The 27,071-nt window shown below is 39.1% G+C and overlaps 1 protein-coding gene across 3 annotated transcripts in view; it reads right to left on the reverse strand.

Moving 5' to 3' along the window:
• LOC106873320 (Golgi reassembly-stacking protein 2) overlaps positions 1-25,293 on the reverse strand; it is a 30,214-nt gene extending 4,921 nt beyond the window's left edge. Inside the window, exons 1-9 of one of the 3 annotated variants that reach the window (XM_089339150.1) lie at positions 25,098-25,293; positions 12,711-12,791; positions 10,795-10,824; positions 7,254-7,411; positions 5,860-5,905; positions 4,844-4,930; positions 4,208-4,338; positions 2,293-2,422; positions 1,121-1,190 (exon numbers count right to left, since the gene is read on the reverse strand). In XM_089339150.1, coding sequence (XP_089195276.1) covers positions 1,121-1,190; positions 2,293-2,422; positions 4,208-4,338; positions 4,844-4,930; positions 5,860-5,905; positions 7,254-7,411; positions 10,795-10,824; positions 12,711-12,791; positions 25,098-25,160 — 796 coding nt within the window. In that variant the 5' untranslated portion in view covers positions 25,161-25,293. Of the gene's footprint in view, positions 1-1,120; positions 1,191-2,292; positions 2,423-4,207; positions 4,339-4,843; positions 4,931-5,859; positions 5,906-7,253; positions 7,412-10,788; positions 10,825-12,710; positions 12,792-25,097 lie in introns of all 3 variants that reach the window. The other 2 variants (XM_089339149.1, XM_089339151.1) reach the window with 2 other exon arrangements.
• Between the last annotated feature and the right edge of the window lie 1,778 nt (positions 25,294-27,071).

Below are 27,071 nucleotides of genomic sequence, written 5' to 3' on the forward strand. Positions count from 1 at the left end.
ATAGCTACTTGACAAATTCTTTCAAGGGAGGTAACTTTGCTACAAAGCCTAAAGATTTTTCTCACTGTTCAAGTGAGACCCCAATTAAATAAGAGGGCCATGCTTTACTGTACATGAGATAATGTAGTCCAAGATACAATGTGTCTGGTGAAAAAAGAAGATGATTCCTGTTGGAACACTCGGTTAATTGGTCTGCTGGAGTAGGACTAACCTGGGCTAAACAGGTTTGTAACTCTAAATAACATATCGATTTCTATGTTTAAGACAAACCCAGCAATTTTGTGGGAGGGAACTAGTCGATTAAATCGACCCCAGTCGTTAACTGGTACTTATTGACCCAGAAACAGATATAAAGTAAAGTCGACCATGGCCGAAATTGAACTCAGAACGCAAAGATGGACAAAATGCTGCAGAGCCTTTTACCCAATGCACTAACAAATCAGTCAGTTTACTGCCTTACTACAACCAACTGGTCTATTATACATCAGAAAATGTAGTCCCAGATAAACTATGACTGAATAAAAAAAATGGGATGGATACAGCTGGAACATATTTAATGAAAGGCTTGTAGGGTCAGAACTGGCCAGGGGCTGGACAGCAATAATTATAGGTGTGAATACTAATTACTACACTATGCATTGGATTAGTGGTCCCCAAGATTCTTCTGGCAGCTGCCCCCTTGGCATTTGGGCCACATTCCCCCCCCCCCCCCCAGCTCACCACCACAAACATGGACCACTTTCTGAAACGAATTCAAAACAACTGTATTCCCCAATTAAAACTTAACCCATTATTTTGGCCCCCTCTTTTCTTCAGTGACCTCCTGGTTCTTTCCCCCGCTCCTACAGGGGCAGTACTTTCCACTTTGGGAACCACTGCATTACGTGATGTAGTCCCAGATACATTATGAACAAAAGGTTTTAAAAAAAAAAAATCAATACCAGTTTTGGATTCAAAGCTGTGGCCAGAGAAAAAGAGAAAGATGCAGACCCATGGTGTATTTGTTTTGGTAATTGGTAGCTTTGAGATTGAACTCACACAAGACCTGTCTCCGTGTTGTTGTGACATGGAGACATGGGGCAGTGGAAGTGATGGTGGTTATTAGAGAAGACATACATACCTGTATTCAGTGACATATTAGCCATGCCTTGCACCAATCCAGCAGGCTGAGGTGTTGATGATAGCGACACCTACAGGAAAAAAAAAGACAGTAGAGATAATTTGTGGATACATGTACAACCTTAGACATGTGACTACACTCCATACAGCCACTCCTTGTTACAGTATCCTACATGTGACTATCCTCCTGTACAGCTATACCAGTTCAGCACATGCAATGAAATGATACAGAACCACATTACCAGACACCATGTAGCGAAAGTATAACATATTGGCGATTTCAATGTCCACTTGGCCATTACTTGCATGGGTCAAATGGAATTTGTTGAGGCAGAGTTTCTATGGTCAGTTGTCCTTCTCGTCTCCAATGCAAGAGATTATTTCCTCATGGAGGACTAGAAATTAACATGGCTTTTGTCATAGTCATTGCTCATTTACAATCATCACATGTAGACACACATCTTTTATCTTCTCGTTCCAGTCATTAGACTGTGGTCATGCTGGGGCACTGCCTTGAACAATTTTCTTTTTCCATCGAATGAATCAACCCCAGTACCTATTTTTAAAACCAGATAGTCCATTCTATAACTCTTTGGCTGAACCGCTAAGTTACAGGGACATAAACACACTAACATAGGGATATATATATATATATATATATATATATATATATATATATACATATATATATACATATATATATACATATATTTATATACTGAGGGTGATAAATTGAATATTAATTTCAATTTAAAACCAGTGGTCTAACATATAAAAAAATCTGATAATTGAGAAAAACAACACAGATACTTTTCTTCTTATGCTACAAATCTGAGAATTGAAAAAGAATCCTTTTTTTTTTTTTTGGCTTTGCAGCTAATTTTTCAATGACACCTTAACATTTTTGGAATCTCATAAAAACATTCTAGTTATTAATTAACCATTTAGCATTCAGATTCTTGTCAAATGTAATTCTTTTCATTTACATTGATTTTTTGTATTCTTAATTAATCATGCATTGTCTCATAACTTCGAGATTTCAATGATGTGAGGGTATATTTTTTAGAATGACATTATAGGGTAGGTGTGAGAGGCCAGATGCAGCCAGTTTAAATGCTAACAGGTTAATGTAAAAACCAATGAAAGAGTTAATGATAGCTGTGATCTACAAACCTCAGAAAATCCATCAACAGTCTTAGTGGGTGCTTCAGGTGCTGTTACCGATGTAGTGACGTTCATATTTGATGGGAACTGACGTTTAGGAATTCTGTGCAGGTAGCCAAAACCAATACCACAACCAAGACTGTGAGAGATGCAGAGCAAAAGAAACGAAAACAGAAGAAAACATTGGCATTCAGTAAATTTATGATTTCAATAATGTAGCAACAACATTTAATAATGCAGAATAGAGCAACAAGTTTTAAAGTATATATACCCCACTTAGTTGAGGGGTCAAAGCCGGTGGGAAGGAGGGAGAAAGCTGATCCTCATAGCACAGGCACAGCTGCGTGGTCAAGGCTGGTGGGAAGGAGGGAGAAAGCCGATCCTCATAGCACAGGCACAGTTGTGTGGTCAAGGCCGGTGGGAAGGAGGGAGAAAGCCGATCCTCATAGCATAGGCACAGTTGTGTGGTCAAGGCCGGTGGGAAGGAGGGAGAAAGCCGATCCTCATAGCATAGGCACAGTTGTGTGGTCAAGGCCGGTGGGAAGGAGGGAGAAAGCCGATCCTCATAGCATAGGCACAGTTGTGTGGTCAAGGCTGGTGGGAAGGAGGGAGAAAGCTGATCCTCATAGCATAGGCACAGCTGCGTGGTCAAGGCCGGTGGGAAGGAGGGAGAAAGCCGATCCTCATAGCATAGGCACAGTTGTGTGGTCAAGGCCGGTGGGAAGGAGGGAGAAAGCCGATCCTCATAGCATAGGCACAGTTGTGTGGTCAAGGCCAGTGGGAAGGAGGGAGAAAGCCGATCCTCATAGCACAGGCACAGCTGCGTGGTCAAGGCTGGTGGGAAGGAGGGAGAAAGCCGATCCTCATAGCACAGGCACAGTTGTGTGGTCAAGGCCGGTGGGAAGGAGGGAGAAAGCCGATCCTCATAGCATAGGCACAGTTGTGTGGTCAAGGCCGGTGGGAAGGAGGGAGAAAGCCGATCCTCATAGCATAGGCACAGTTGTGTGGTCAAGGCCGGTGGGAAGGAGGGAGAAAGCCGATCCTCATAGCATAGGCACAGCTGCGTGGTCAAGGCCGGTGGGAAGGAGGGAGAAAGCCGATCCTCATAGCATAGGCACAGTTGCGTGGTCAAGGCCGGTGGGAAGGAGGGAGAAAGCCGATCCTCATAGCATTGGCACAGCTATGTGGTCAAGGCCGGTGGGAAGGAGGGAGAAAGCCGATCCTCATAGCATAGGCACAGTTGTGTGGTCAAGGCTGGTGGGAAGGAGGGAGAAAGCTGATCCTCATAGGACAGGCACAGCTGCGTGGTCAAGAAGCTAATTTTGTAAACTTCTGGGTCTTAGCTTCAGTCCCACTGTGCAGCAACTTGCATAAAGTCCAGTCCTTGTTGCGATACGATGCCTTGTGCTTCAAGGGAGCTGTGCCACAGAGTCTCCCATGCTGGACAGGTCAAAGGATAGAGAGGCCAGACTGATAGGGACCAGCTGTTCCCAGAGGTAAGAATGAGTTTGTGTGGGTGACCCTGAGAGCTTGGCCAGTGGAGCTTAAGCTCCTGCTAGGGCCTCCTATGCTGTACAGGTCAAAGGTTAGGAGCCAAACTAATATGGACCACCTCTTCCCAGGGGTAACAATGAGATTTTGTAGGACCAACACCTCTACTTAGAAGAAAAAAAAAAGGGCAAAGTTACAGAAGCACCAATGAGTATTCAAAACCAACAAGACTTGGGAGAGGAAGGCCTTCCCCCAGGGTAACATATAAAGGAAGAATGAAAACCCAACATCCTTCATTACACCCCTGGTTATTTAAAGATCTGATCCAGCTTCCTCGAATTTAGGTTACTAAACTTTGTTGATTCTAATCCAGAAAGAAAAATAGCAATTTGACAATCAAGAGCAAAAAGGTTTGAGATATTCAGATAGTTACCTTCCTTCGCCACCCCACTGGTTATTTGGGGTGATGGTCACCTCACGGCAGCTGTCTGTGTCAGTGTTGTAGACATACAACTTGAGAGGTTTACCTTCATAAGACTCTATTAATGTGAACAGATCTTCAGACTGCAACGAAAAACATACACAGACACGTTTATGTAGAGATTAGTGATTAACACAGCAGAGGAAGTACATGATAGGTGGCAGCAGGGGTATTAGTAGGAGTGGTGGCTGGGATGTAGTGAGTGTGGTGGTGGTATGTAGCAGCAGGGTAGAGGTAGAATTAGTAATGCAGAGTAAGAAGTGATGATGATGATAATTGTGTGAGTGGCTGAAGGGGAAAAAACAGACAGACAGACAGACAACTCTGCAGAAACAAAATCACAACCACACACACAACACAGAGAGACACACCATACACAGACCAACATTTAATCTCTGCCTCCCTCTTTTTCTCTCTTTCTCACACACACACACAAGCAAACATCCTACTACGCAGACAAATATGTAATCTCACACACACACAGATGGTCACAGCTGAAGCAATGAGATAAGACTGTGAAGCAAGAAGACATGCAACAGAGAAAAAGGAGGACAGAGAGAGAGAGAGAGAGACAGACAGAGAACTTACCTCGTGTAATACAGAATCTGCCCCAATGATGTAATCTGTGTTGGATCGTAGACTGGCCAGGTCAGCAGGTGAGTTGGGGTGAACCTCCTGTTAAATAACAACAATAACAGTGGATTAAGTAGAGTTGATTAAACCAAGTATATTACTGGTATCCAGCTGAAGCAAGAACTTGCAGAGATACAGGAGGAAACGACCACTCCTTGGATGTGATTAGAGCTCAGAATGTTATTAGGTGAAACTAAAATATCACAAAGGCATTTGGACTTGTGCTCTACCGATTCTGAAGTTAATAATAATAATAATAATAATAATAATAACAGGAGCACACAGAGAATGCAAACCTCTGCCAAGGCAACACCAATGTCCTCTCAATGATTAGCCAGAATCCTTGTTCGGTACCAGATTAATCCCCAAATCTAATCAGTTCGTGCCAGTCATGAGGCCAAACATCCCTGAAAGTTTCATCCGAATCCATCCAACAGTTCTTGGGATATCTTGTCCACAGAAAAACAAACAAACAAACACGACTGAAAACAATACCTCCGCCTTCACTAAGGCAGAAGTAATAATTTCAAATTCTGGCACAAGGCCAGCAATTTCAGGGAAGGGGATAAATTAACTATATTGATCCCAATACTCAACTGGTACTTATCGACCTAGAAAGGATCATCATCATCATCATCATTTAACGTCCGCTTTCCATGCTAGCATGGGTTGGACGATTTGACTGAGGACTGGTGAAACCGGATGGCAACACCAGGCTCCAGTCTGATTTGGCAGAGTTTCTACAGCTGGATGCCCTTCCTAACGCCAACCACTCAGAGAGGATGAAAGGTAAAAATCGACCTCGATGGAATTTGAACTCAGAACATAAAGTAATGGAACAAATACCTGCAAGGCATTTCTTCTGATGCTTTAGCAATTCTGCCAGCAAGTAAGGGGGGGGGGGGAGAAAAGAGAGAACAGAACAATATTGTAAATGAAAATCAAAAAGCAAGGGAAAGTTGAAGACTCACCAAAATGTGCCACACATTTTCGTTAGCACCTTCAAAAGAGCAGAATCTAGAGAAGAGAAAACATATATATATATATATATATATATATATATATATACACATATTGTTCTATTTTGGGATGGTCATTTGTATTTTTTTTCTTTTTTGCCAAATAAACACAAGCACTTTGACCATCATGAAATATAACAATATCTGTTTCAACAAATGATTTCACATCAGGAATCTTGCTAAACAAAGTCCTAAATATATATTTACGTATTTCCCAATTTTCTGGATGGAAACCATTATGTGTCTACAAAGGCAATACACATACAGTTTTGAGCAGTTGGTGGGGCATCTGTACACGGAATTATTCATAAAGATCTGATCATGCTCAAAGTTTGTTCCCAGCATACCAAGTGACGAGCATCTTGATAACCGACCCCTAGACAGGGATGGACATCAGAACTGTCCCTCTCTCTCTCCCTACAGTTCAGACTTCTGGTTGTTCCCCAAGTCGAAAGAGAACCTCAGGAGGCTGTGAGATGGGACCTGGACACCATCACTCTGGAGGGCTTCCATGGGGCCTTCGTCAAGTGGCTGGTGTGATACAACAAGTGCATTGGAGTCAGAGGACCATCCTACTTTGAAGGAGATTAGAGTTTGGTATTTCCTTGAGATGAATAAATGTCTCTCCTGAGAAAGTTTGAAAAACGTCTGGAATGCACCGTGTAATTTCCCCTTCCTTCATTTAAGCATTAAATGAAGGAACACAACATTTGTTCAAACTTGTCCTTCTTGTGTTGTCTTTTTTTGTCTCTTTTTGTTTAATCATATTTCCACTACATCACAACTGCAGCCATTAGGAAGCAGTCATAAGCAGACGAGGGAACAAGAGAGGCAAACAGAGAGATGGATAGATAGACATAGGCAGATAGACAGACATATGGAGATAGATACATTGATAGATAAACAGATAAATAGATAGATGGATAGATAGACATAGATAGATAAATAGATACATAGATAGATAGACAGATAAATAGATAGATAGATAGATAGATAGATAGACAGATAAATAGATAGATAGATAGATAGACAGATAAATAGATAGATAGATAGATAGACAGATAAATAGATAGATAGATAGATAGATAGACAGATAAATAGATAGATAGATAGATAGACAGATAAATAGATAGATAGATAGATAGACAGATAAATAGATAGATAGATAGATAGACAGATAAATAGATAGATAGATAGATAGACAGATAAATAGATAGACATAGATAGATAGACAGATGGATAAATAGATAGACATAGATAGATACAGATAGATAGATATAGACAGGTAGTTACATACAGAGAGAGAGAGAAGAGAGAGAGATGTGCAGTGAAAGAAAAATACTCACCGAATACTGACGCCCAGCAATCCTTGTCCCCCCCATTTATGGCTCGGAGTGATCGTCACCTCACGTACTGACTGACTCTTGCTGCTGTAAACGGTCATCTTCACAGACTTGTCCACATTGCACTTCAACAATTCCTTCAGTGTATCATTGTCCTGGTTCTGGAAAACAGAGAAAAGATGACAAACCGTTATCTCACAGTTTCCCTTGTCATATATATATATATATGGAGGCACGGGTCAGGTATCTATGCACCAAGAAGTTCATACATACATACATATATATATATATAATTCCCAAGTATATATATATATATATATATATATATGCATACACACATATATCCCCTCCCCTGGTACCCTGTTAGTTACGATGATGTGGGTTCCAGTTGAATGCGTAGGCTTGAAAGAAATGAAGCTAGCATGATCTGTTGGATGTGTAATGTCAGTGTGCACACACGACAGAGTGTAAGTACCCAGAGAGAAAAGTTAGGCATAAGAAGCATCAAATGTGATGCCTCTGGGCCGCTGGTATGGTCATGTGCTACGTATGGATGAGGACAGCTGTGTGAGGAAGTGCCACTCCCTGACTTGTATCTCAATGTATGTACACCATTGATAGGTAAGATGCTGTGGATTTTGTCTGAGATAAAATCTCCCATGGACATGTTCTGTTTAAATAGAGAAAAAAAAAAACCTTCAAAAGACTTGCTGCAGTCAAAGTGATATGGAAAGACCGAGTCTGGCAGCAGACAATGAGAACGCCAGATGCATTCCTGCTTTCTTAGTCCATGCCAATGACGTGTACTCACAGCCAGCCACATGCTGAGACAAAATCTGGCTTGTCAATGGTATATGCACTTACTAACCATTAGCAAGCAGGAGGAACAGCGTGTGTCTTTATGAGTTTTCTCCTCTTTCAATGTGACACAGTGCAACTGCAGCTACAGGGGAGAAAACTCATATGGCAACATAATGCACCTATGCATGCTAGAAGTCAAGTGCACGCGGATTAAGTATAGATGGCGCTATTTAAATTCAGCATTGCTTCAACTGTTTGCACCAAACAATAAATATCGCTTTACAACCGTTCTTCAATATACGTCATTTACAAATGTATTACAATAAATATCGTTTTAAAAATACACTGCAGAACTGTTTTATAAAGATTAGAAAAAAATACTTAGAGTTACCATATAAATACATTAAATATATATATATACATATATATACTATATATATATATATTATATGTGTATAAAGATTTAAGCAAGCTCCTGGACCTTAGCGTTTGATTCCCGTCACCAAGACAACAGCTGAATATAAAGGGAGGTGGCAAACTTAGATTGACAAGTTGTGTTCGGTTTTTTAAAGAATATATTTCAGAGGGCAGTAGGAGGGGCGGGGGGGGGGAAGTAGTAATATTATGAGTGGGTGTGAGGGTGGGAGAGGAAACCCAGATGAATCACTGAACGGTTGAAAAGTTTAGCTTGCAACCCTGATGTCTTTGGTTCAATCCCATTACTCAACATGTTGGACAAAGGTCTGTGCTACGATAGTCTTGAGTTGTGCCAAGAGATGACAGGATTGAAACTGGAAGGAGGCTGGCAGCAATCTAACCACTCAGTCGGGTGGTGGGTGACAGGGAGGTGTTCATTGCTCCAAATTTTGCATTATGGGTAATGTATTATGACCCCTTGAATCAAGGTACATAACTCTGTTATGTGACCGCCCCACTGACAATGAGCTTCAACCAAATGTTACAGGTGAGTAATTAGCAAAGTAACAGCTTCAAATTTACAGGCCACTCCCCCCCCCCCCCCAAAGAAACTAAACACAACTCATACATAACAAAGGAAGAGAAAAGGAGGGAAAAATCATATATACATATACATACATATATATATATATACACACATATATATACACATATATATATACATTAAAGAAGGTGGTTGTGTGCGGCTGGAACAATGTGAGAAGGTACAAAGTAAACTACACAAAGAAAACAAAACAAAAAGTGGCAGGTTTACTTTGTATTTCTATATTTTGGGGGTGCAGACCCATTCTTCAGGACATTTGGGAAAAGCTGACTTTTTCTAACAACCATTTTTACCAAATGTCCTGAAGAAGGGGTCTGCACCCCAAAATATAAGATAAAACTGCTATTTTTGTTCTGTTTTCTTTTCCCCTTTTGGTCTTACACAATAACCGTCTTTAAAGTTATTCCACACAATGTTTCAATAAAACCACCACAAACACATATATATATATATGGAATTCAATATTCTAGAACTCTTGAGTTTATCATAATAAATGTCAACAATTATTCAACTCCAGTTTAATCTTTGATAACATGTCAGAGACTGTCCCAGTCCTATGGAGCAAATTTCTTCTTTTAAAGTGAATTATATTAAAACTTTCCATAAGAAAATTGTGTTATGTTCCAAATATCTGCTCAATAATGACAAACTTATTTCATTTAAGGGTTTGTATTTCAATCAAAATATGGTAACAAAAAGGTTAAGTCACAAAGGATATTCAGCCATTTATAGTTAAGTGTGTGATTTGTCAACAATAATGGCAATGTGTTGTTTGTGGTCTTAATTCTAGTTAAATCTGTGTAGAATAATTGTTGAAATTTGCCAAAATGAAACCTCAGGTTCTAGAGTAATGATATAAATTCCATTAAAGAATATATTATCCGACTTCCAGTTTGTTCCCAATGTGACTGTGTGTGTGTGTGTGTGTGCTTTTGGATATACAAATGAGAGAAAAAGTTATGCAATGCATGTTGAATTTATTAGGCAATATAAATAAATATATATATGTGTGTATATATATATGTATATATATATACACACACACACACTTATCCTATGTGTTATAGTCTTTAACTTAAATGCCTATTATCACACTGCTAGAGTACTTAAATTTTATCTCTTTCCAATTTCCTGCAAATCACAAACATCATAAGGTCATTGATAAAATAACCCTATTAAATTTAATTATTCAGGTAACAATATTAATTAGTTCTATTGTCTGCTTTGGCATGGTTTCTATGGTTGGATGCCTTTCTTAAAGGCATCTATGAATGTATCTGAATATATGTACACTTCTTTGGTGATAGTTGTTTCGCTTTATATTTCTACACTTTTCCATCACACATTTTACTAGCTATATGTTTGTCTGCTCCACATAACTTTCCTTGTTTTACTTTTGTATCTTTATCTTCTTTATATATGTTTATATGTATGTGTTTCTATATTTATCTATATATGTGCTTACACATAGATGTATACATGCATATATAGATACAAATATAAATACATACATACACACACACACACACACACACACAGTGCAATCCTTTTACAAAGTATTAAAAAAAGTTGAGGATAAAAAGGAAAACAGGTCTAGAGACATGCAAGGATAATAAATAGAAAGAAACCCTTGGGCCAAACTGATTGATCTGCCTTGAACAGGAGAACCATGAAGCAAAAAGGGAGGTTGGTGAGTAGAAAATAGAAAGTACATACAGGAACCTTTTCACCATTTTGGCTAGATCCTGGACTCTGTGGTGGACAAATTATCAAGAGAGATAGATAGAGGCAGAACACAATGTAATTGATATTTATTAATGACTGATGAGGCCATTCCACAGACATTTTGAATGATGATGAAGATGATGATGATGATGATATTGTGCATGTTAATTGTAGATAAGGACCTGGGTCATACTTGTTTGCAGTCTTCAGTGAAAGCATGCCTGCACTAGGGAGAAATATTACCTCCCTTAGAAACAGATGAGAGTTGGTGACAGGAAGAGCATCCAGCTGTTGAAAATTCTACCTCAACAAGTATCATCTGACCCACGTAATCAAGGAGATGCTAAATTGATGATATACATATATTTCAGGCTGCCCCAGTCCACTCAGCTGTAAATGAGTAAACAGGCGACAGACTGGCACCCCATTGAGGAGGAATGGTAAGACCTCAGTTACTTGTACACCATGGAAATTTGGTAACTGGGGCTATGAGTCCTTGGACTCAAGACAATACTTTATAAGTGTGTGTGTGTATATATATATACATATATATATATATATATATATATATATATATATATATATATATAGAGAGAGAGAGAGAGAGAGAGAGAGAGAGAGAGAGAGAGAAAGAGAGAGAGCAATACAGTTATGGAGACTCACTTACAAGGCTTGAAGTTTCCGTATCAACAATATGATGATCACTGCACTTCTGCCGTTGTCATAAGGCCGATGCCCTTAGTACGATCAATTATAAACAATAAAAGACCTGCACTACTGTTTTGTCACACACTGTGGGAATCCTCATCATCATTGTTTAATGTCCACTTTCCATGCTGGCATGGGTTGGACGGTTTGACTGAGGTCTAGAGCTCAACTGGGACTCATTTGATTGCCCCCTACCCCTAAAAAAAAAAAGGAGGAAAAGTAACTAAATCACAACATCTTACACCACCTGGAAGGGATGCTGATCTGTCACAGGGTTAACTTCCCCAGCTATTGTTGGAATTCATTTACAGCTGAGTGGACTGGGGCAATGTGAAATGAAGTGTTTTGCTCAAGAAAACAACATGCCGCCCAGAACAGGATTTGAAACCATGATCTTATGCTAGCAAGGACAACACTATAACCACCAGGCAGTGTGCCCACACTATAATAGTGGTAGTTTAAAAAACAAAAAAGTCAGTGCAGAGGAATGTGAGTGAGCCCAGGGTTGGAAAAGGATTGTGTGTGTGTGTGTGTTTGTGTGTGGTTCTTATAAGAAATAAATGAAAGGACTTGTGCAAAGACTAAAGAAAAATGACCTACGACAAATGATGCAAAGTGACCGATGGCATGCGTTTGGATAGAATAGACAAATATTGGTATGTTAAATACCATACAATAAAAACTCTTGATAAATTGAAAATTACTTCTGTCTCTAGAGGATGGAGGTAATTAATTACCAAAAGGCAATTAAAACCAAATCCACTTGAGAAAGAGGAGATAATCTCGAGAGTTAAGAATTCTCCGGAACAGACATGCCATTAAGGAAAAGGACAGGCTGATTGTCCGGAGATAAGGAGGACAGTTGTGGACAGGTGTTTCTGGATCAATAGCCATCATCAGTTCTCCAGACTTGTACAGAGCATGAATAGGAAAATGTAATCGTTTAGGTAATTTGCATAATTTAAAGAAAAATGAGTTACGAGACAGCATTCAAAGTGGAGAGAGAGAGAAAGAGAGAAAGAAAGAGAGTGAGAGAGTGAGAGAGAGAGAGTGAGAGAGAGAGAGAAAAGAGACAAGGCCTGGCTCTGTTATACAAACAGAGAGATGTAGCTGGTGGAGATGTTTGGCTCGTACATTATTGGAAATAATAAGCAAACATTGATAACAGTGAGAGAGAGAGAGAAGGACGAGTAGAGACGACTTACCAGTCTGGTGTTGTCAATAGCGACAATGAAATCAAAGAATGCTTCTAGTCCAGCTTTATGGCCAGGAGAACCGTCTTGAACCTGGAGGAGAGAAAGAATATCCAAATGTCACAAGAACAATTAACTACACACACATCTTCCTGGTCTTGGAAAATCTGTAAAAGCAATGGATAAAGCCACCATCTCTAGGGACCAAAATACACAAACGCTGACACTGAAAGACACATAAATACTCATTCACACACACTCACATAGATGCACATACATAAACACACACACCCACACACATGAGCTGGTGGAATTGAGCATCAAAGAAAAAGTGCTCTGTGGTGTTTGCGACCAGCAGGTCATGCCGACTTGAAACCAACTCATGCCCTGCTTTACCTTTCGTCCCGCTGGGGTTTATAAAGCAAAGCACCAGTGAAGAACAGGGTCATTGACTGTAGCAACACTGACCTTGGAATGCAAAGAACCAGTTCATCCTCTAATTCACAAAATAATTAGAACCATTACGTGTGTGTGTGTGTGTGTGTTAAAACTGAAGACTGGAAAATTTGGTACATTTTTAAAAGCCATGGATTTTATTAATGTAAACATGCAGATGTGCTTCATTGGGCATGACTTGGATTTTTTATATATATATATATATATATATATATATATATATATATATATATATATATATATATATATATATATATATACACACACACACACATGTAAATGTCAAACAATGGCAATGAGTACTCAATATTGCATTGGTGGATAAAGGTTCTTGATTTGTGTAAAGGTTACTGTTGGTTTCATGTTAAGAAAATACCTTTTCAAAGCTGACCACAGAGAAACTGGTGTTTGTCTCCATTTCGGATCTAGACACAAAAAGATACACACGCATATGAGAGAGAGAGAGAGAGAGAGAGAGAGAGAGCGAGAGAGAGAAGTAAATCAAATTTTTTATGTCAGCTAAAAAATGATGATCTATGTACGACATATCTATCTATCCATCTATCTATCTATATCTATCTCTCTCTCTCTCTCTCTAGATATATATATATTTATTTATTTATAAATAAAATTATACCATATAATGTGACGTGTATGATATATAAATATATTGAATACTAAAATAATTAGTTATGCTTTGAATATTTTATTGCATAATGGTCTTAAGTTATTGAGGGTGAATGTTGTTGCTTAGCTCTGATACAACAGACATAAGGCATTGTGTATCTAGGACAATATTATCTAGAGTGTCCTTCCAAAGCTGTTGCCAGCCCAATCCAGTTGACATGTGATACTATCAATCCAACAATAACCAACCTATTCTTTCTGCAGGCATTATGTATCTAGGACTACATTATTGAAAGTAAGCTTCAAAGATGTTTCTTGTTAGACCCCAGGTCGACTTTGATCCAGCAGACCTTGTCAACCAGCCTGTTCTTTTCTCAGGCATTGTGCATCTAGGGTTACATTATCCAAAGTCAGAGTCAAAGATTGTAGTTGTTTAACCCCAGGTTAGCCTTGATTCAGTGGACCTATGATCAGGTGTAATCCTGCCACAATCAGTTTTCTGTTCACTTTTCTTCTAATTATCTAATGTGTGTTGCCATTTTTTTGTAGAGATGTAATGTGAGGCAGATTTGGCTGCTATCTCAGTCAGGGTGAGTGACAGCATAGACATCTCCTTGCTGGCTCAGGTGAGTGAAGGTGTGCCTGTAAGGTAGGAGTGACAGTGGTGCTGGTGCTCTAAGTGGCAAACAAGTCTGAATGAATAAAACAGACAGGTGTGGCAGGTATTTCACACTATCAAAGCCTGTGCAACGAGGCATGAAGCCTGGTACACTAAATAACCACTCTACTTTTGGGTCATATTTGCTGGAAATAGTAGCTAAATCTTCTTCAAATCACATCTTAATGTCCCCTTGGATTATGAGGCCAGTGGACGCTGCACCCAGGGAAAAGACATGATGGTCATAGCTGGAATGGCTTTGATCAGAGGTCTGCTCAATAAAGATTGACCCGGGACTAAACAATAACAACCAAGTCACCAACTCTGTACACAAAGGGCTGGTAGTGGGTTAGCCAAAACAAGCAGTAGCTGCAACACAAACTAACTAGGGGGGGGGGGGGGGTCCACCATGTTGTTTCTTCACATGATTGGCAAAATGCTGAGCAGCATTTCTTCTGATCATTTTACATTCTGAGTTCAAATCTCACTAAGGTCCACTTTGTCTTTGATCCTTTCGAAAAGGGCAGGAGATCAATAAAATAAAGTACCAGTCAAGTATATATATATACACACACATATATGTATTTACACACACATATATATATATATATATATATGTACATTTATGTGTTTTTATATATATATATATATATATATGTATGTGTGTCTCTCTCTCCATACATATATACATATATATATATATATATATAAAGTTCATAAGACACACAACTAATGTTACGGGGTGGGGGTGGGGATATACACAATCTCTGAGATAATCTAAGGGCTGGAATGCTTTTCATGAGAGGTCAGCTTATTGAGGGCTAATCTACCTACAATATCGCCAAGACCTGACCTGCAGTACAAACACTACTACTGTCACCACCACCAACTCCCCCTCCACCACCACCACCATGACCAACACAAAGAAAAAGCCAGAAGATAAAATGACATTTTTAGATACAAGAAACAGGTAGCTCTATTGTCTCGCATAAATCATCTGTACATGAGGTGTGAGTTTATATGTGTGTATATATGTATGTGTATGGTGTGTGTATCATTTAGTTGGTTTATTGATTTTATGGCAACAGCTTGTTGTTGTTGTTGGTGGTGGTGGGAGCAGATGGTTGTTAAGGCCAGACCTGATCCACCAAGATTATGACCGAATGTATCCCAGCGCCACAACTATCTTGTCTTTTATTCAGGCAGAGTGTATCTAGGACTACGTTTTTCAATGTGTCATAGCATTTCTCTGAGATGATAGGGCATAATTTGTGGGAGAGATCTGGCTGTTATTTCTAGCAGGTTGAACAACTACAGAGTGGCACCTGTGATTGTGGTTGTTGCTTAACCCCAAGTCAACCATTATTGAACAGACCCATGGGTAAAGGAAATCCAACTGTGACCATCCTGTCTTTGCTATCATATTTGTTGGGTACCACAGATCACCATTCTTAATCACAGTGTCACTGGCACAGATGTCGCTGTACGGTTAAGAAGTTTGCTTTCAAAACCAAGTGGCTTCAGGTTCAGTCCCACAGTGCAGCACCTTGGGCAAAGGACATAGTTCCAAGCCAACCATAGCCTTGTGAATAGATTTGGTTGATTGAAACTGAAAAGAAGCCTGTCGAATTCTACAGTCTCATCTGTCACTTATCCCATGTCTTACTTTCATAAGGCACCATTGGCAATTTCAACATTCTGACCAACATCATCCCGAACGCTTCACTCATCAGAATCTTATATATTCTCCCAAGTCATACTAACTTCTGGCAGTAATGGAAAGATTATGTTTCACCGAGGAGGTCTAATAAGACTGAAACAGTTGTTCCTATACTTGTCCGGAACTTTTAATTCCAGAGTTGCCTCCCCTGCCTTCCTTGGCCAGAATTAATCCTTAACATCATTAACTCCTCAGTAACCGCATGCAATCACAATTGTTATCGCTTCTATGACTGCTTTTTCCATGCTGGCCTTAGATGGATGTGAATTGTATAATTTATAAACAGGACTAATTTAGCTGTTTCTCCACAGATTGAGAAAAACAATAAACAACTTCAATCGATTTTCAAATCTTACTGGATTCTCATCAGAGGCATCTACATCAATTTGACCAATTCCAGAGAAACAAGCAGACAATCTGATTATATATTCAATGATTATTATAATAGATGTAGAAAAATGGGGCTACTAATTTGCTTGGCATGTCAACACTGTTTTACAAACATCAGGGTCCAGTCAATGGGGATCTTAGTTAACACAGTATCAAAGTATGATATAATATAAGGAACCTTTATAAAGAGGACTAGTTTAGTTTTCTCTGCAGATTGGAAAAATATGATATGGGGACACAAGAAGGAATGGCAAGAGAGTAAGAACTAACCACTTTATATATATAGTGAGACAGAGATTAGGAAGGAGAAAAGTAGGGGGCAGAAAGGAGAGAGAAAAGGAGGAAAATTAGGGAGAAAGGAAGCAAGGTGGAGAGGAGAGAGAGACAAATATAGGGAGGAAGGAAAGAGAGACAGATGGGAGAAATAAAGGGAAGAAAAACAGAGATTAAGAAAGTAAGGTAGAGAAGAAAGGAGAGCGAGAGATAGTGACAGAGTGCAGTCTAGACAATGATACAGCATTTAAGCATCATAATTATATGTAATTAGTTGTTAATGAGAGAGAAAGAGAGAGAGAGTGTGGGAGAGAAAGTGACCAGCTAATGTAAGTTAGCTTAAGCCAACCAACTTTCTTAAAACACCACACTGGACATAGGTCAGTCAGACCAAGAGAGATCAGACTATTTATTCTTTTCCTGAAGATTCTCAATAACACTTCTGAACTACATGGTCTCCGGTTCAGTCCCACTGTGTGGCACTTTAGACAAATGTCTTCTAGTGTAGCACCAAGCCGACCAAAGCCTTGAGAATTTGGTAGACGGAATTTGAAATTATTATTATTATTATTATTATTTACTGTTATTATTATTACTATTGTTAAGGTAGAGAAGGATACAGGTGCTTCAAGACAATTGATCCTGGATGAGAAAGAAAAAGCAGACACAGGTAGACATACACGGATACAATAGAAACACCTTGGCGTGTTGAGGATTTTCTCTTTCCTCTTCTTACGTCTCCTCACTCACCACTACCATCGTTATGCCCCATCTCTACTGCCAATGCTACGTGGAACTTTTAACAGGTGTCACACAGGTGTGATAAGTCGATGGTGGTAGCAGTGGTGTGGTATGGTGCGGTGGGTGTGGGTTTATCAATCACAAGATGGTTAATTAAGGACAAACAAACAAAAACAATGATGTGATAATAATAATAATAATAATAATAATAATAATAACAACAATTGTTTCTACTACAGACACACGATCTAGAATTTTGTGGGAAGGGGTTTTTAGTCAATTACAGCAACTCCAGTACTCCACTTGTACTTTTATCATATTGACACTGAAACAATGAAGGCAAAGTCCACCTTGACAGAATTTGAATTCAGAACATAAAGAGCCTGAAGAAATGCTGCTAAGCATTTTGTCCGGCATATTAACGATTTTGCTGATCCAACACCTTAATAATAAATAATAATAATAATAATAATAATCAGAAAGAATTATTATTATTCTTAGAATGTTGGAAAAAATGTGTTGTGGCATTTTGTCTGTCTTTACATTCTAAGTTCAAATCCCGCCAAGGTTGACTTTTCCTTTCATTCTTTCAAGGTCGGTAAAATAAACACTGGGGCCAATCTTATCGACCTATCCCTCCCTTGAAATTGCTGGCCTTGTGCCAAAACCTGAAAGTATTATTATTATTATTGTTATTATTATTATTCTGAAGACAGCAAAGTGGCAGAATCGTTAGCTGGATGAAATGGTTAGTGGTATTTCTTCTCACACTCTATCATCATCATCGTTTAACGTCCGTTTTCCATGCTGGCATGGGTTGGACGATTTGACTGAGGACTGGTGAACCGGATGGCTGCACCAGGCTCCAATCAGATCTGGCAGAGTTTCTACAGCTGGATGCCCTTCCTAACGCCAACCACTCTGAGAGTGTAGTGGGTGCTTTCACGTGTCACCTGCACAGGAGCCAGTCCAGCGGCACTGGCAATGACCTCGCTCGAATGATTTTCTAACATGCCGCCGGCACAAGTACCAGTAAGGCGATGCTGGCAACGATCAAGCTCAAATGGTGCTATTTACGTGCCACTAGCCACGGAAGCCAGACAGCTGCTCTGGCAATGATCACGTTCGGACGGTGCTACACACACATATGCATCTATTAAACATATTCCTTTGTGTATGTGCATATACTAAAATATGAATTTGTAAATGTTCATGCATAACAGCCCCTCCACACACACACATTTCTATTGATATGCATTTGTGTGTGTGTCTGTATATAAGGTGTTAATAGAAAGCTTTCAGACTGCATCAAACAACAATCCCAGGTATCCAGCTTACTGGGACTACCAACTGGTGTCATGCTGTCAGCTTCTGGTCAATAATTTCAACAAGGTTTTCCACTATCATGGCAGAACAGCTTTGGGAATGTTTACAACGGATGACAAATGCATACAACATGCCTGCACAAGTCGGATTTTACAAGAAGCTCAATAAATTTGCAATGGAGGTATTTCACCCTTTTGTTACCAACCCGGCTGAAACCAGCTCTGGCTTTGTAGTGCAAATGTCTTGTTTTCATAAGTTTTTAATTAAAATCTTCCACCAAACCTTAGTCACAATTTATGTTCCTAACACTAGCTGAATGATAACTTAGTTATTTTACTAGATTCTTTGTTATATTTAAAAGTAATTGAAAGAAACACAGAGCATCTCAAAATAAATACAGTAACGAAAGGGTTAAAAGGCTTTTGTTCAGCTTTTAGTGAATGTTCTTTCAATTGAACGAGTGTTTCAAGGTGGGTTGAGGGTTAGGGTTAGGGTTGAGGGTTGAGGGTTAGCTCAAATCTATGAGAACTGAGAAGGACCAATCCTGAGGAAGAATTGAGAAAATGTGATCTTATCCAAGAGGATCAATACCGAACAATCCACTGAACCCGCTCGCATGTCTAGAAACAGTTATGCAGTTTCCCAAGGTAGACTTATTTAATATGCAACAGGGTTGAGAAAGAATAATCTTTGCTTTCCCCAAAAGCCGAACAAAGCCTTTTAAATATAGAGTTGCTGAGCTTCGTGCAAAATCTGACTTGTACAGGCATGTTGGATGCATCTGTCATCCATTGTAAACATCCCAAAGCTGTTCTAACATAATGTTAGAAAACCTTGTGTAAATTATTGACGAGAGGTAGACAGTGTGACACCATTTAGCAGACTGACTCAATAAGCCGGATACCTGGGATTATTTGCTGTTTAATCACCTGTACAATTACTGCACATGCAATCTGAGAGCTTTCTAGTAACACCTCTTGTACACCCAAACATCTATGTACATTTGTATGCATTGAATGCAGGATAAGAATTATCAGGTGCACTTTATCCACCCTTTTGTTACCCTGTTTATGCTGAAACATACAGCATTTGTTTAAAGTTATTTTGAAAATAAAGGAGAATTTAGTCAAATAACTTTTAATATTAATCCAGTGTTTGGAACATTACATGAAATTTTGATGGATGGTTTTAAATTTAGATAACATTAAATCAGGGTGTTTGCATAAAACCAAGGGTGGTCTCAGGTACGTTGGTATCAAAAGGGCTCAGTCAGTTATCGGAAAAAAAAAAGTTAAAAATCACAATATTTAAAAATTTAACTCCCCCAACTAATCACTGGTATTTGCTTAGTCAATTTATGTAGTGAGCTGTAGGTTTATACTTTAATCTTGTAGCATTCAGATTAGTCTGTCAAATCCAATGCTTCTTTATTCACATTGTTTTCAATTAATCATGCTGTAATTTTGAAATTTTTATGATGTGATGGTTTATTTTTAGAATGGCATTGTAGGGTCGGTGTGAAAGGTGAGATCTAGCCAGTTTCAACATAAAACAGGTGGAATATTCGAGCCTAGTATACGGCTGGTTAAATGCTGAAGGATTCATGAAAGTTGAACAGACAAACTTAAAAACTGACGAGAAAGAGATTTGTTGAAAGTAATTAAAAAAAAAAAATGAATTGGAAAATTTCAACGAAAATTTATTTTTGAGATTAAAACAGGATTTAATCATTTTGATATTAATCTATCTGAACCCACCCTTGGTTCAATATGATGAAAGTTCTCCATTTTAAAGTGATCTAAGTCAAAAACCTCCATCAAAATTTCATGTTGATTTTATATTTCAAACACCAACTGAATGGCATAGCTATTTTACTAAATTCTTCATTAGTTTCAAAATTAATTAAACAAAGACAAAGTAAGTCGACATAAATATGGAAATGAAAAGGTTAAAAACCAGGACAAATGACTGTCCCAAAGAATTCTTTTAAGACACAAAAGTTAAAAACTAGGACATCCGGACACCCCACAACCAGGAGATTCTCATAGTGAACTTGAACATGTGTCGTTGTGCTGTGGAGTTTTGTCTCTCAGCTCTTTGGTGCCTTGACCTCAGGATTTTCCCAAGACAAAAATGAAGCTGAAAGGGACATGCACCACTTTGAGATGAGAGATGAATTTCAGACACAGTCACATGCAGAACTGGATGGCCTTCAGGAAGAGGGTTTTCATAATAGCTTTAAGGTATAGAAGACGTCTAGGGATCACTGTGTATGTTCTCAGAGAGATTATTTTGAAGAGGATAGGGCCTGATTGTATGAAGTATATTATTTACCAGAAAACTGGTGCAAATTTTGGTTGGAGCCACTACATGCTCTTTTGACATACTAGAAATAGTAGCCAAATCTTTCCTGTAACAAACTGGTGTGATATCCAGGGGATATCTCACATCACAGTGGCTCACTATAGTCTACATTACCTTAGTTGACTCCCAGCTGTGAACAGCAGCCACCAAGTCATCTGGGAAATATTTACCTGTGAGTAACAGGTGTCACATCCAAGATGAGATTAATATTTCTCTCAAAGGTCCAGAGTTGACCAACACCCCTAAAAGACAACCTTTCAATATGTATGACATACAGATATCTTTTGTCGTTGTTGCAGTCATTTGACCGTGGACATGTTGGCCTTGAACAATTTTTTAGTTGAATGAATCAATCCCAGGACTTATTGTTTTGTTTAGCCTGGTACTTATTCTATCGGTCTCTTTTGCCGAACTGCTACATTACAGGAGCGTAAACACACCAACACCGGTTGACACGCACAGGCATACAAACATATACACACACACACATATATATACGATGGGCTCTTTTCGGTTTCCGTCTACCAAATTCACTCACAAGGCTTTGGTCGGTCCGAGGCTATAGTAGAAGGCACCTGCACAAGGTGTCACGCAGTGGGACTGAACCCGGAACCATGTGTTGGGAAGCAAGCTTTTTTTCCCACACAGCCACGAATAAGCATCGCAGACTACAGATAAAACAAAAACAAAACCACACAAACAGTATTTGGTCGACAGCTGCAGATATTAAATCGACCCTTACCCACCATTCTGTCACTAACACACGACCTAGTTGCAAGTTGTGGAACTAACTTGTAAACATATATATATATATATACATACACGCACGCGCTAGTCCGCTCCCATCTACGTACACAGCGCAAATCAGGACTTCCACGTCGCCGGCATTTGTGATGGCAACAACACATTAACAATAATAATAATACTCTATATAAACAATAAATTAAAAAGTAGGTGGTGGCGGTGGGAAGAAAGAATCTCGAAGGCAACAGGTCAAAGGATCGCATCAACATGCTTTCACCGCCCTCAGCATCAGTTGATTCTCTCATCAAAGAGCCTCTCACAGTACGGGAGTTTGTGGGATGTGGCCGGCTGGTTTTTCTTTTCTTTTTCTTAAAATCTGTTTTTACATAAACCTCACCAGTATACACAACACACATATATATATATATATATATACATACATTCTTCACTATTTTCATGAAACCTGTCTATACTGTGTATGAATACTTTGTGTATCTAGATTCAAAGTTGTCTTACATCACATTCCCCTTAAGGGCTAACCCAAGACCGAAACTTCAAAGTCACTTTTGCCCTTCTTGTAAAAGTATAATAAATATGCACCTTTCAGTTTAATGTTAAACTGTTTACATACATAATTCGACATAAAAAAAAGCATTTGTACACACGCACGCATAATATACATACAGAATTCTATGTGCATGCATATATATATATGTATATATATATTGTCGTCTGAGAGATCGCGACAAAAGCCGTCGTAAGACACGAACACACTGGTCAAGTGCCCTGAAAACCCACAGGATTAGGGGTCCAGTTCTGATCTATGTATGCTGAGGCTTGTTCTCAATAAAGAAATACTATAAGGGGCCAGTGCATTTATTCGCTCCCGGATGGGGTGGGGGTCTTATGATGCAGCTAAGATGCCCTTAGTAGCGACAACAGAGACGTTACTAACCAGCTTCCAGACAATATAAAATATAATGTAATACATATGTTAATTAATGTATATTCAACATAATATATAAATATTAGAAAGACAATGAATTTAAGACGTTAACTAAGCTTCTTCTAATCTACCACATTCGTCATTACGAATTTCCACCACCCACCTTTTTCTCTTTATAGATGATACACAAAGGATTTCAAACGTAACCCTTATATCTATCTATCTACCTACCTATCCACACATTCATATGTAATCATACACAGTTCAAATACCAATTAATGATTTCGTTGCTATTTGCTATTTTTTTCCATTGACGTTCGAAGAGGCTACAACGATTACTTCCCAGGTAACCGGTATTAAAACTGTAGCATGCACCCCCACCACACACACACATACAATCTCTAACTATTGAACTGTCTCAATCGATACTCCGAGTTTCACCTTTCTTATACGAAAAGGTCAAACTCGAAGAGTACGAACTGCGAAGTTTCAATTTGAAGTATTCTGTCACACCGCATCGTTTCTTTCATTTGTACCGGGTACCTTTTTCTAGTGTTTGTTACTAGATAAACCAACGTTCATTTACTATATATAAGAGTGTGTGTGTGTGTGTGTGTGTGTGTGTGTGTGTGTGTGTGTGTGTGTATGTGCAGACACACGGAAGAGGCCAACCTTGAATAAGCAGATCTACGATCAAAGACGTTACAACCATGACCATCCTCACTGTCGGACATTGCATATCCTAGGAGACCACACTATTCGACGCGCCCTTTAGTTTCCGAGACATCGGGGTATGATCCGAGGGAGATTTAGCTGCTATTTCTAGTAGCCTAAATGATCACGTTGAGGCACCCTCGTTGACAAAACCGAATGTGTCGGGGTGGTTGCGGTGACGGTGGTGGTGGTGGAACAGAATCTCCGAGATTGTTCCTTCAACTCGGTGACTAGACTTGCTAGAAATAGCAACCAAATCTCATTCAAATCACACAGTCTCAAACAAGACAAGGACACGGCTGACAATGAGAATGTCCAGGTGTGTAGACATAAAACGTGTGCAGAAACATGCGCGCGGCGTGTATATGTATGTATATAATAACACATCTGTATAACATGTTATATATAATCAGCGACGGTGTGTATATTGTAAGGTGTTCGGAAGCTGATAGTGTGATGAAATTAGGAGGCAAGGAGACCGAATATAGATACCAGACGTGGGGATCACTGAACGAATTTTAATCATCACTATCGATAACATAGTAATAACATCACGGGCTGTAGCAAATGCTGGCTAGAATGGTAGGTACTACGCGCGCGACGTGTCTGTGTGTGTATCTAAATCCTATAATATATATCCACGTATACATAAGGCGAAATCACTTCCCGAAGCGGAACGAAAGATGGTAAAGCTAATACGTCAAAAGAACCATCTGGTCTGCTTCTTGTTTGTCATTCGGGCAGTAAATATCGAGGAAACGAAGGGAACAGTTTATGATGACGACGATGATTTGTAGCAGAGAGTCCCAGAACCCAGAAATTTTTGTGGGGGGCGGGGAGACAGGAGGGAGGCTGAAAGTTGGTTCGATGCAAGGCCACAAGTACCTGACTGGAGCTTTACGGTTATGTCAGACCCCGGAAGAGTGAAAAGCAAAATCAACACCATTGGGAGTTGAACCACTACTACTACAACGGCAAGAATAATAGCTATTTAGTATGTAGTTCTTTTTTTTTTTTTTTATTGAAATCGGAAGTAAATGAGATATAAGGTGAGTAAAAGACGTGAAAATAGATCTGTTAGGGGACAGACATATAACGAAGAGGGAATAAGAAATATTAATGGCAAGTCATTCGCCTACGTGGTCGGTCGAGCGGTTAGAAATAGCAGTCACGTCTTCTTTGAAATCACGCCTTTATAGAATTACCGTAGATAATGTAATGCTAGATATGTTTTTTATAATAACGGCTGGAAGGTCACGAATGGAATACGTTTGGTCACTGGTCTTAGTCGAACAGGGCGGACCTGTAGTTGAACAATGACAGCAGACGAAAAAGGGGAGGATGGATTTGATATGCAACAAAAGACAGAACCCTTAACAACAACAATAATAATAATAATAATAATCGGCAGCGAGGGATGATGAAAAAAATATATCTTACCCTAAGTACATGATAACCTTCGGTTCCACCACCAGGTACTTCGGTGCTGAAAGAGCCTCCCATGGTAAGAAGAGAAGCCCAGGAGAAGAGGAAGCAGAGCAAGAAACAATAGAGCTAGACGAAGACGGGGGTGTTGGTTCCAACACCGCAAACTGACAAACCAAGACAACCAATATGGCCGCCAACGTGGCAGGAAGTAACATACATGGAATTTCCGCTTCCGGGGACACGGAGTAAGACATGAGCTATGTAGCATCAGCACACCACATCCTATGGAAGCAGAAAATTGTTATAAAATATATTTAGTTTATATTATGTAATATATATAATATATTCTTCTCCGTCGAAGCTACTAATATAGACACACGCATACACACACACATACACAAATACAAGAACAAGCATGCATGTGTGCGTATGTTTATGTGTGTGTGTACGAGTGTGTGTGAGTGTGTTAGTCTTTATTAGTGTCAGTCATTTGCCTACAGCCATGCTGCTGCAAACTATTCAAAGGTTTTACTAAAATATGTAAGCTAATATTAGCTGTCCTTTTTACCGATCGTTATTAATTAGACACGATTTATCAGAGTTACGTCCCTTCAAAGATTTACCTCCCTTTTTCAGACAGAAACGTGATGAAAGAACGTCTTCAAGGACATTGGTTTTAACAAGCGCACACACACTCGTAATTGTGTGTGTGTGTGTGTGTGTGTGTGTGTGTATGCGTGTGTGCGTGCGTGTATCGTTCTTTTATTTTCTATATTATTTGTTTTATCATAAAAAACAAATTTATTCATTAAGAAATGCGTATTTTTCGAAAGACCAGCATAGAAGTCGTTCACATGCGATGTCACTAATGGATCACACACACACACACACATGGTCGCAGTCTAATGACTGAAGCCAGTAAGAGATAAAAAGACACACATATACGCATATTGTTTCAAAATATTCGCAATATTTCTGAATGCCACCATATTTTGAAATAACAACTCTATATTTACCATGTTTTAAATATCTGATATTTGTTTGGCAGAAAGTTTTTTTTTTTTATGATAATATTTTTTAAAAAAATAACTAAAAAAACAAATATCATTTATTTTTAAATTATTCGTCTGTCAAATATTAGAATATGCTGTAGGCCGAACAAAATAGTGTTGATTTGAGGGCATTGATGTGTATGTTTGTGAGTGCGAGTGTGTTACCCAACATCGCTTGACAACCGATGCTGGTGTGTTTACGTCCCCGTAACTTAGCGGTTCTGCAAAAGAGACCGATAGAATAAGTACTAGGCTTCCAAAGAATAAGTCCTGGAGGCGATTTGCTCGACTAAAGGCGGTGCTCCAGCATGGCCATAGTCAAATGACTGAAACAAGTAAAAGAGTATCGACTCCAGGACTTAATCTTTGTAAGCCTAGTACTTATTCTATCGGTCTCTTTGGCAGAATCGCTAAGTTACGGGGACGTAAACACACCAGCATCGGCTGTCAAGCGATGTTGGGAATATGGACCTCAGCGAAATTTGAATTCAGAACGTAAAAAAGAAGACACGCCACAAGGCATTTTGTTCGACGCTCTAACGATCTTGCCAGATCCTTTCGCTTCTCTGTTCATCCATGATTAACTAGAATAACAGAAAGAAAAATAAATAAAAAGAAAAAGAAAATCCGGACGAAATACAGAAAAATACTAAACTAACAAGGGAAGTAACTCTTACTATTTCAAGGGGAGTTACTCTAGTGCAATTAACACGTGAAAGATCATGTTTATCTCCCGTGAATTCGTTGCCCATCTTCCAACTAAAATATACGATTGTCATCACACCGCCTGTCCTCAGTATACAGTAAGACAAGGTGGTCACAACTGGGACGTCCCTATTGATAAGGCTTGCTTGACTAGATCACATGTGGGGCTATGAAGCAGCGACGACATCAAAATATTCTTTAATTCTTTACTTTTAACCTGTTACAATCA

Source organism: Octopus bimaculoides, chromosome 21, assembly GCF_046866305.1.
Source record: "Octopus bimaculoides isolate indiv1 chromosome 21, ASM4686630v1, whole genome shotgun sequence".
Lineage (NCBI taxonomy): Eukaryota > Metazoa > Mollusca > Cephalopoda > Octopoda > Octopodidae > Octopus > Octopus bimaculoides.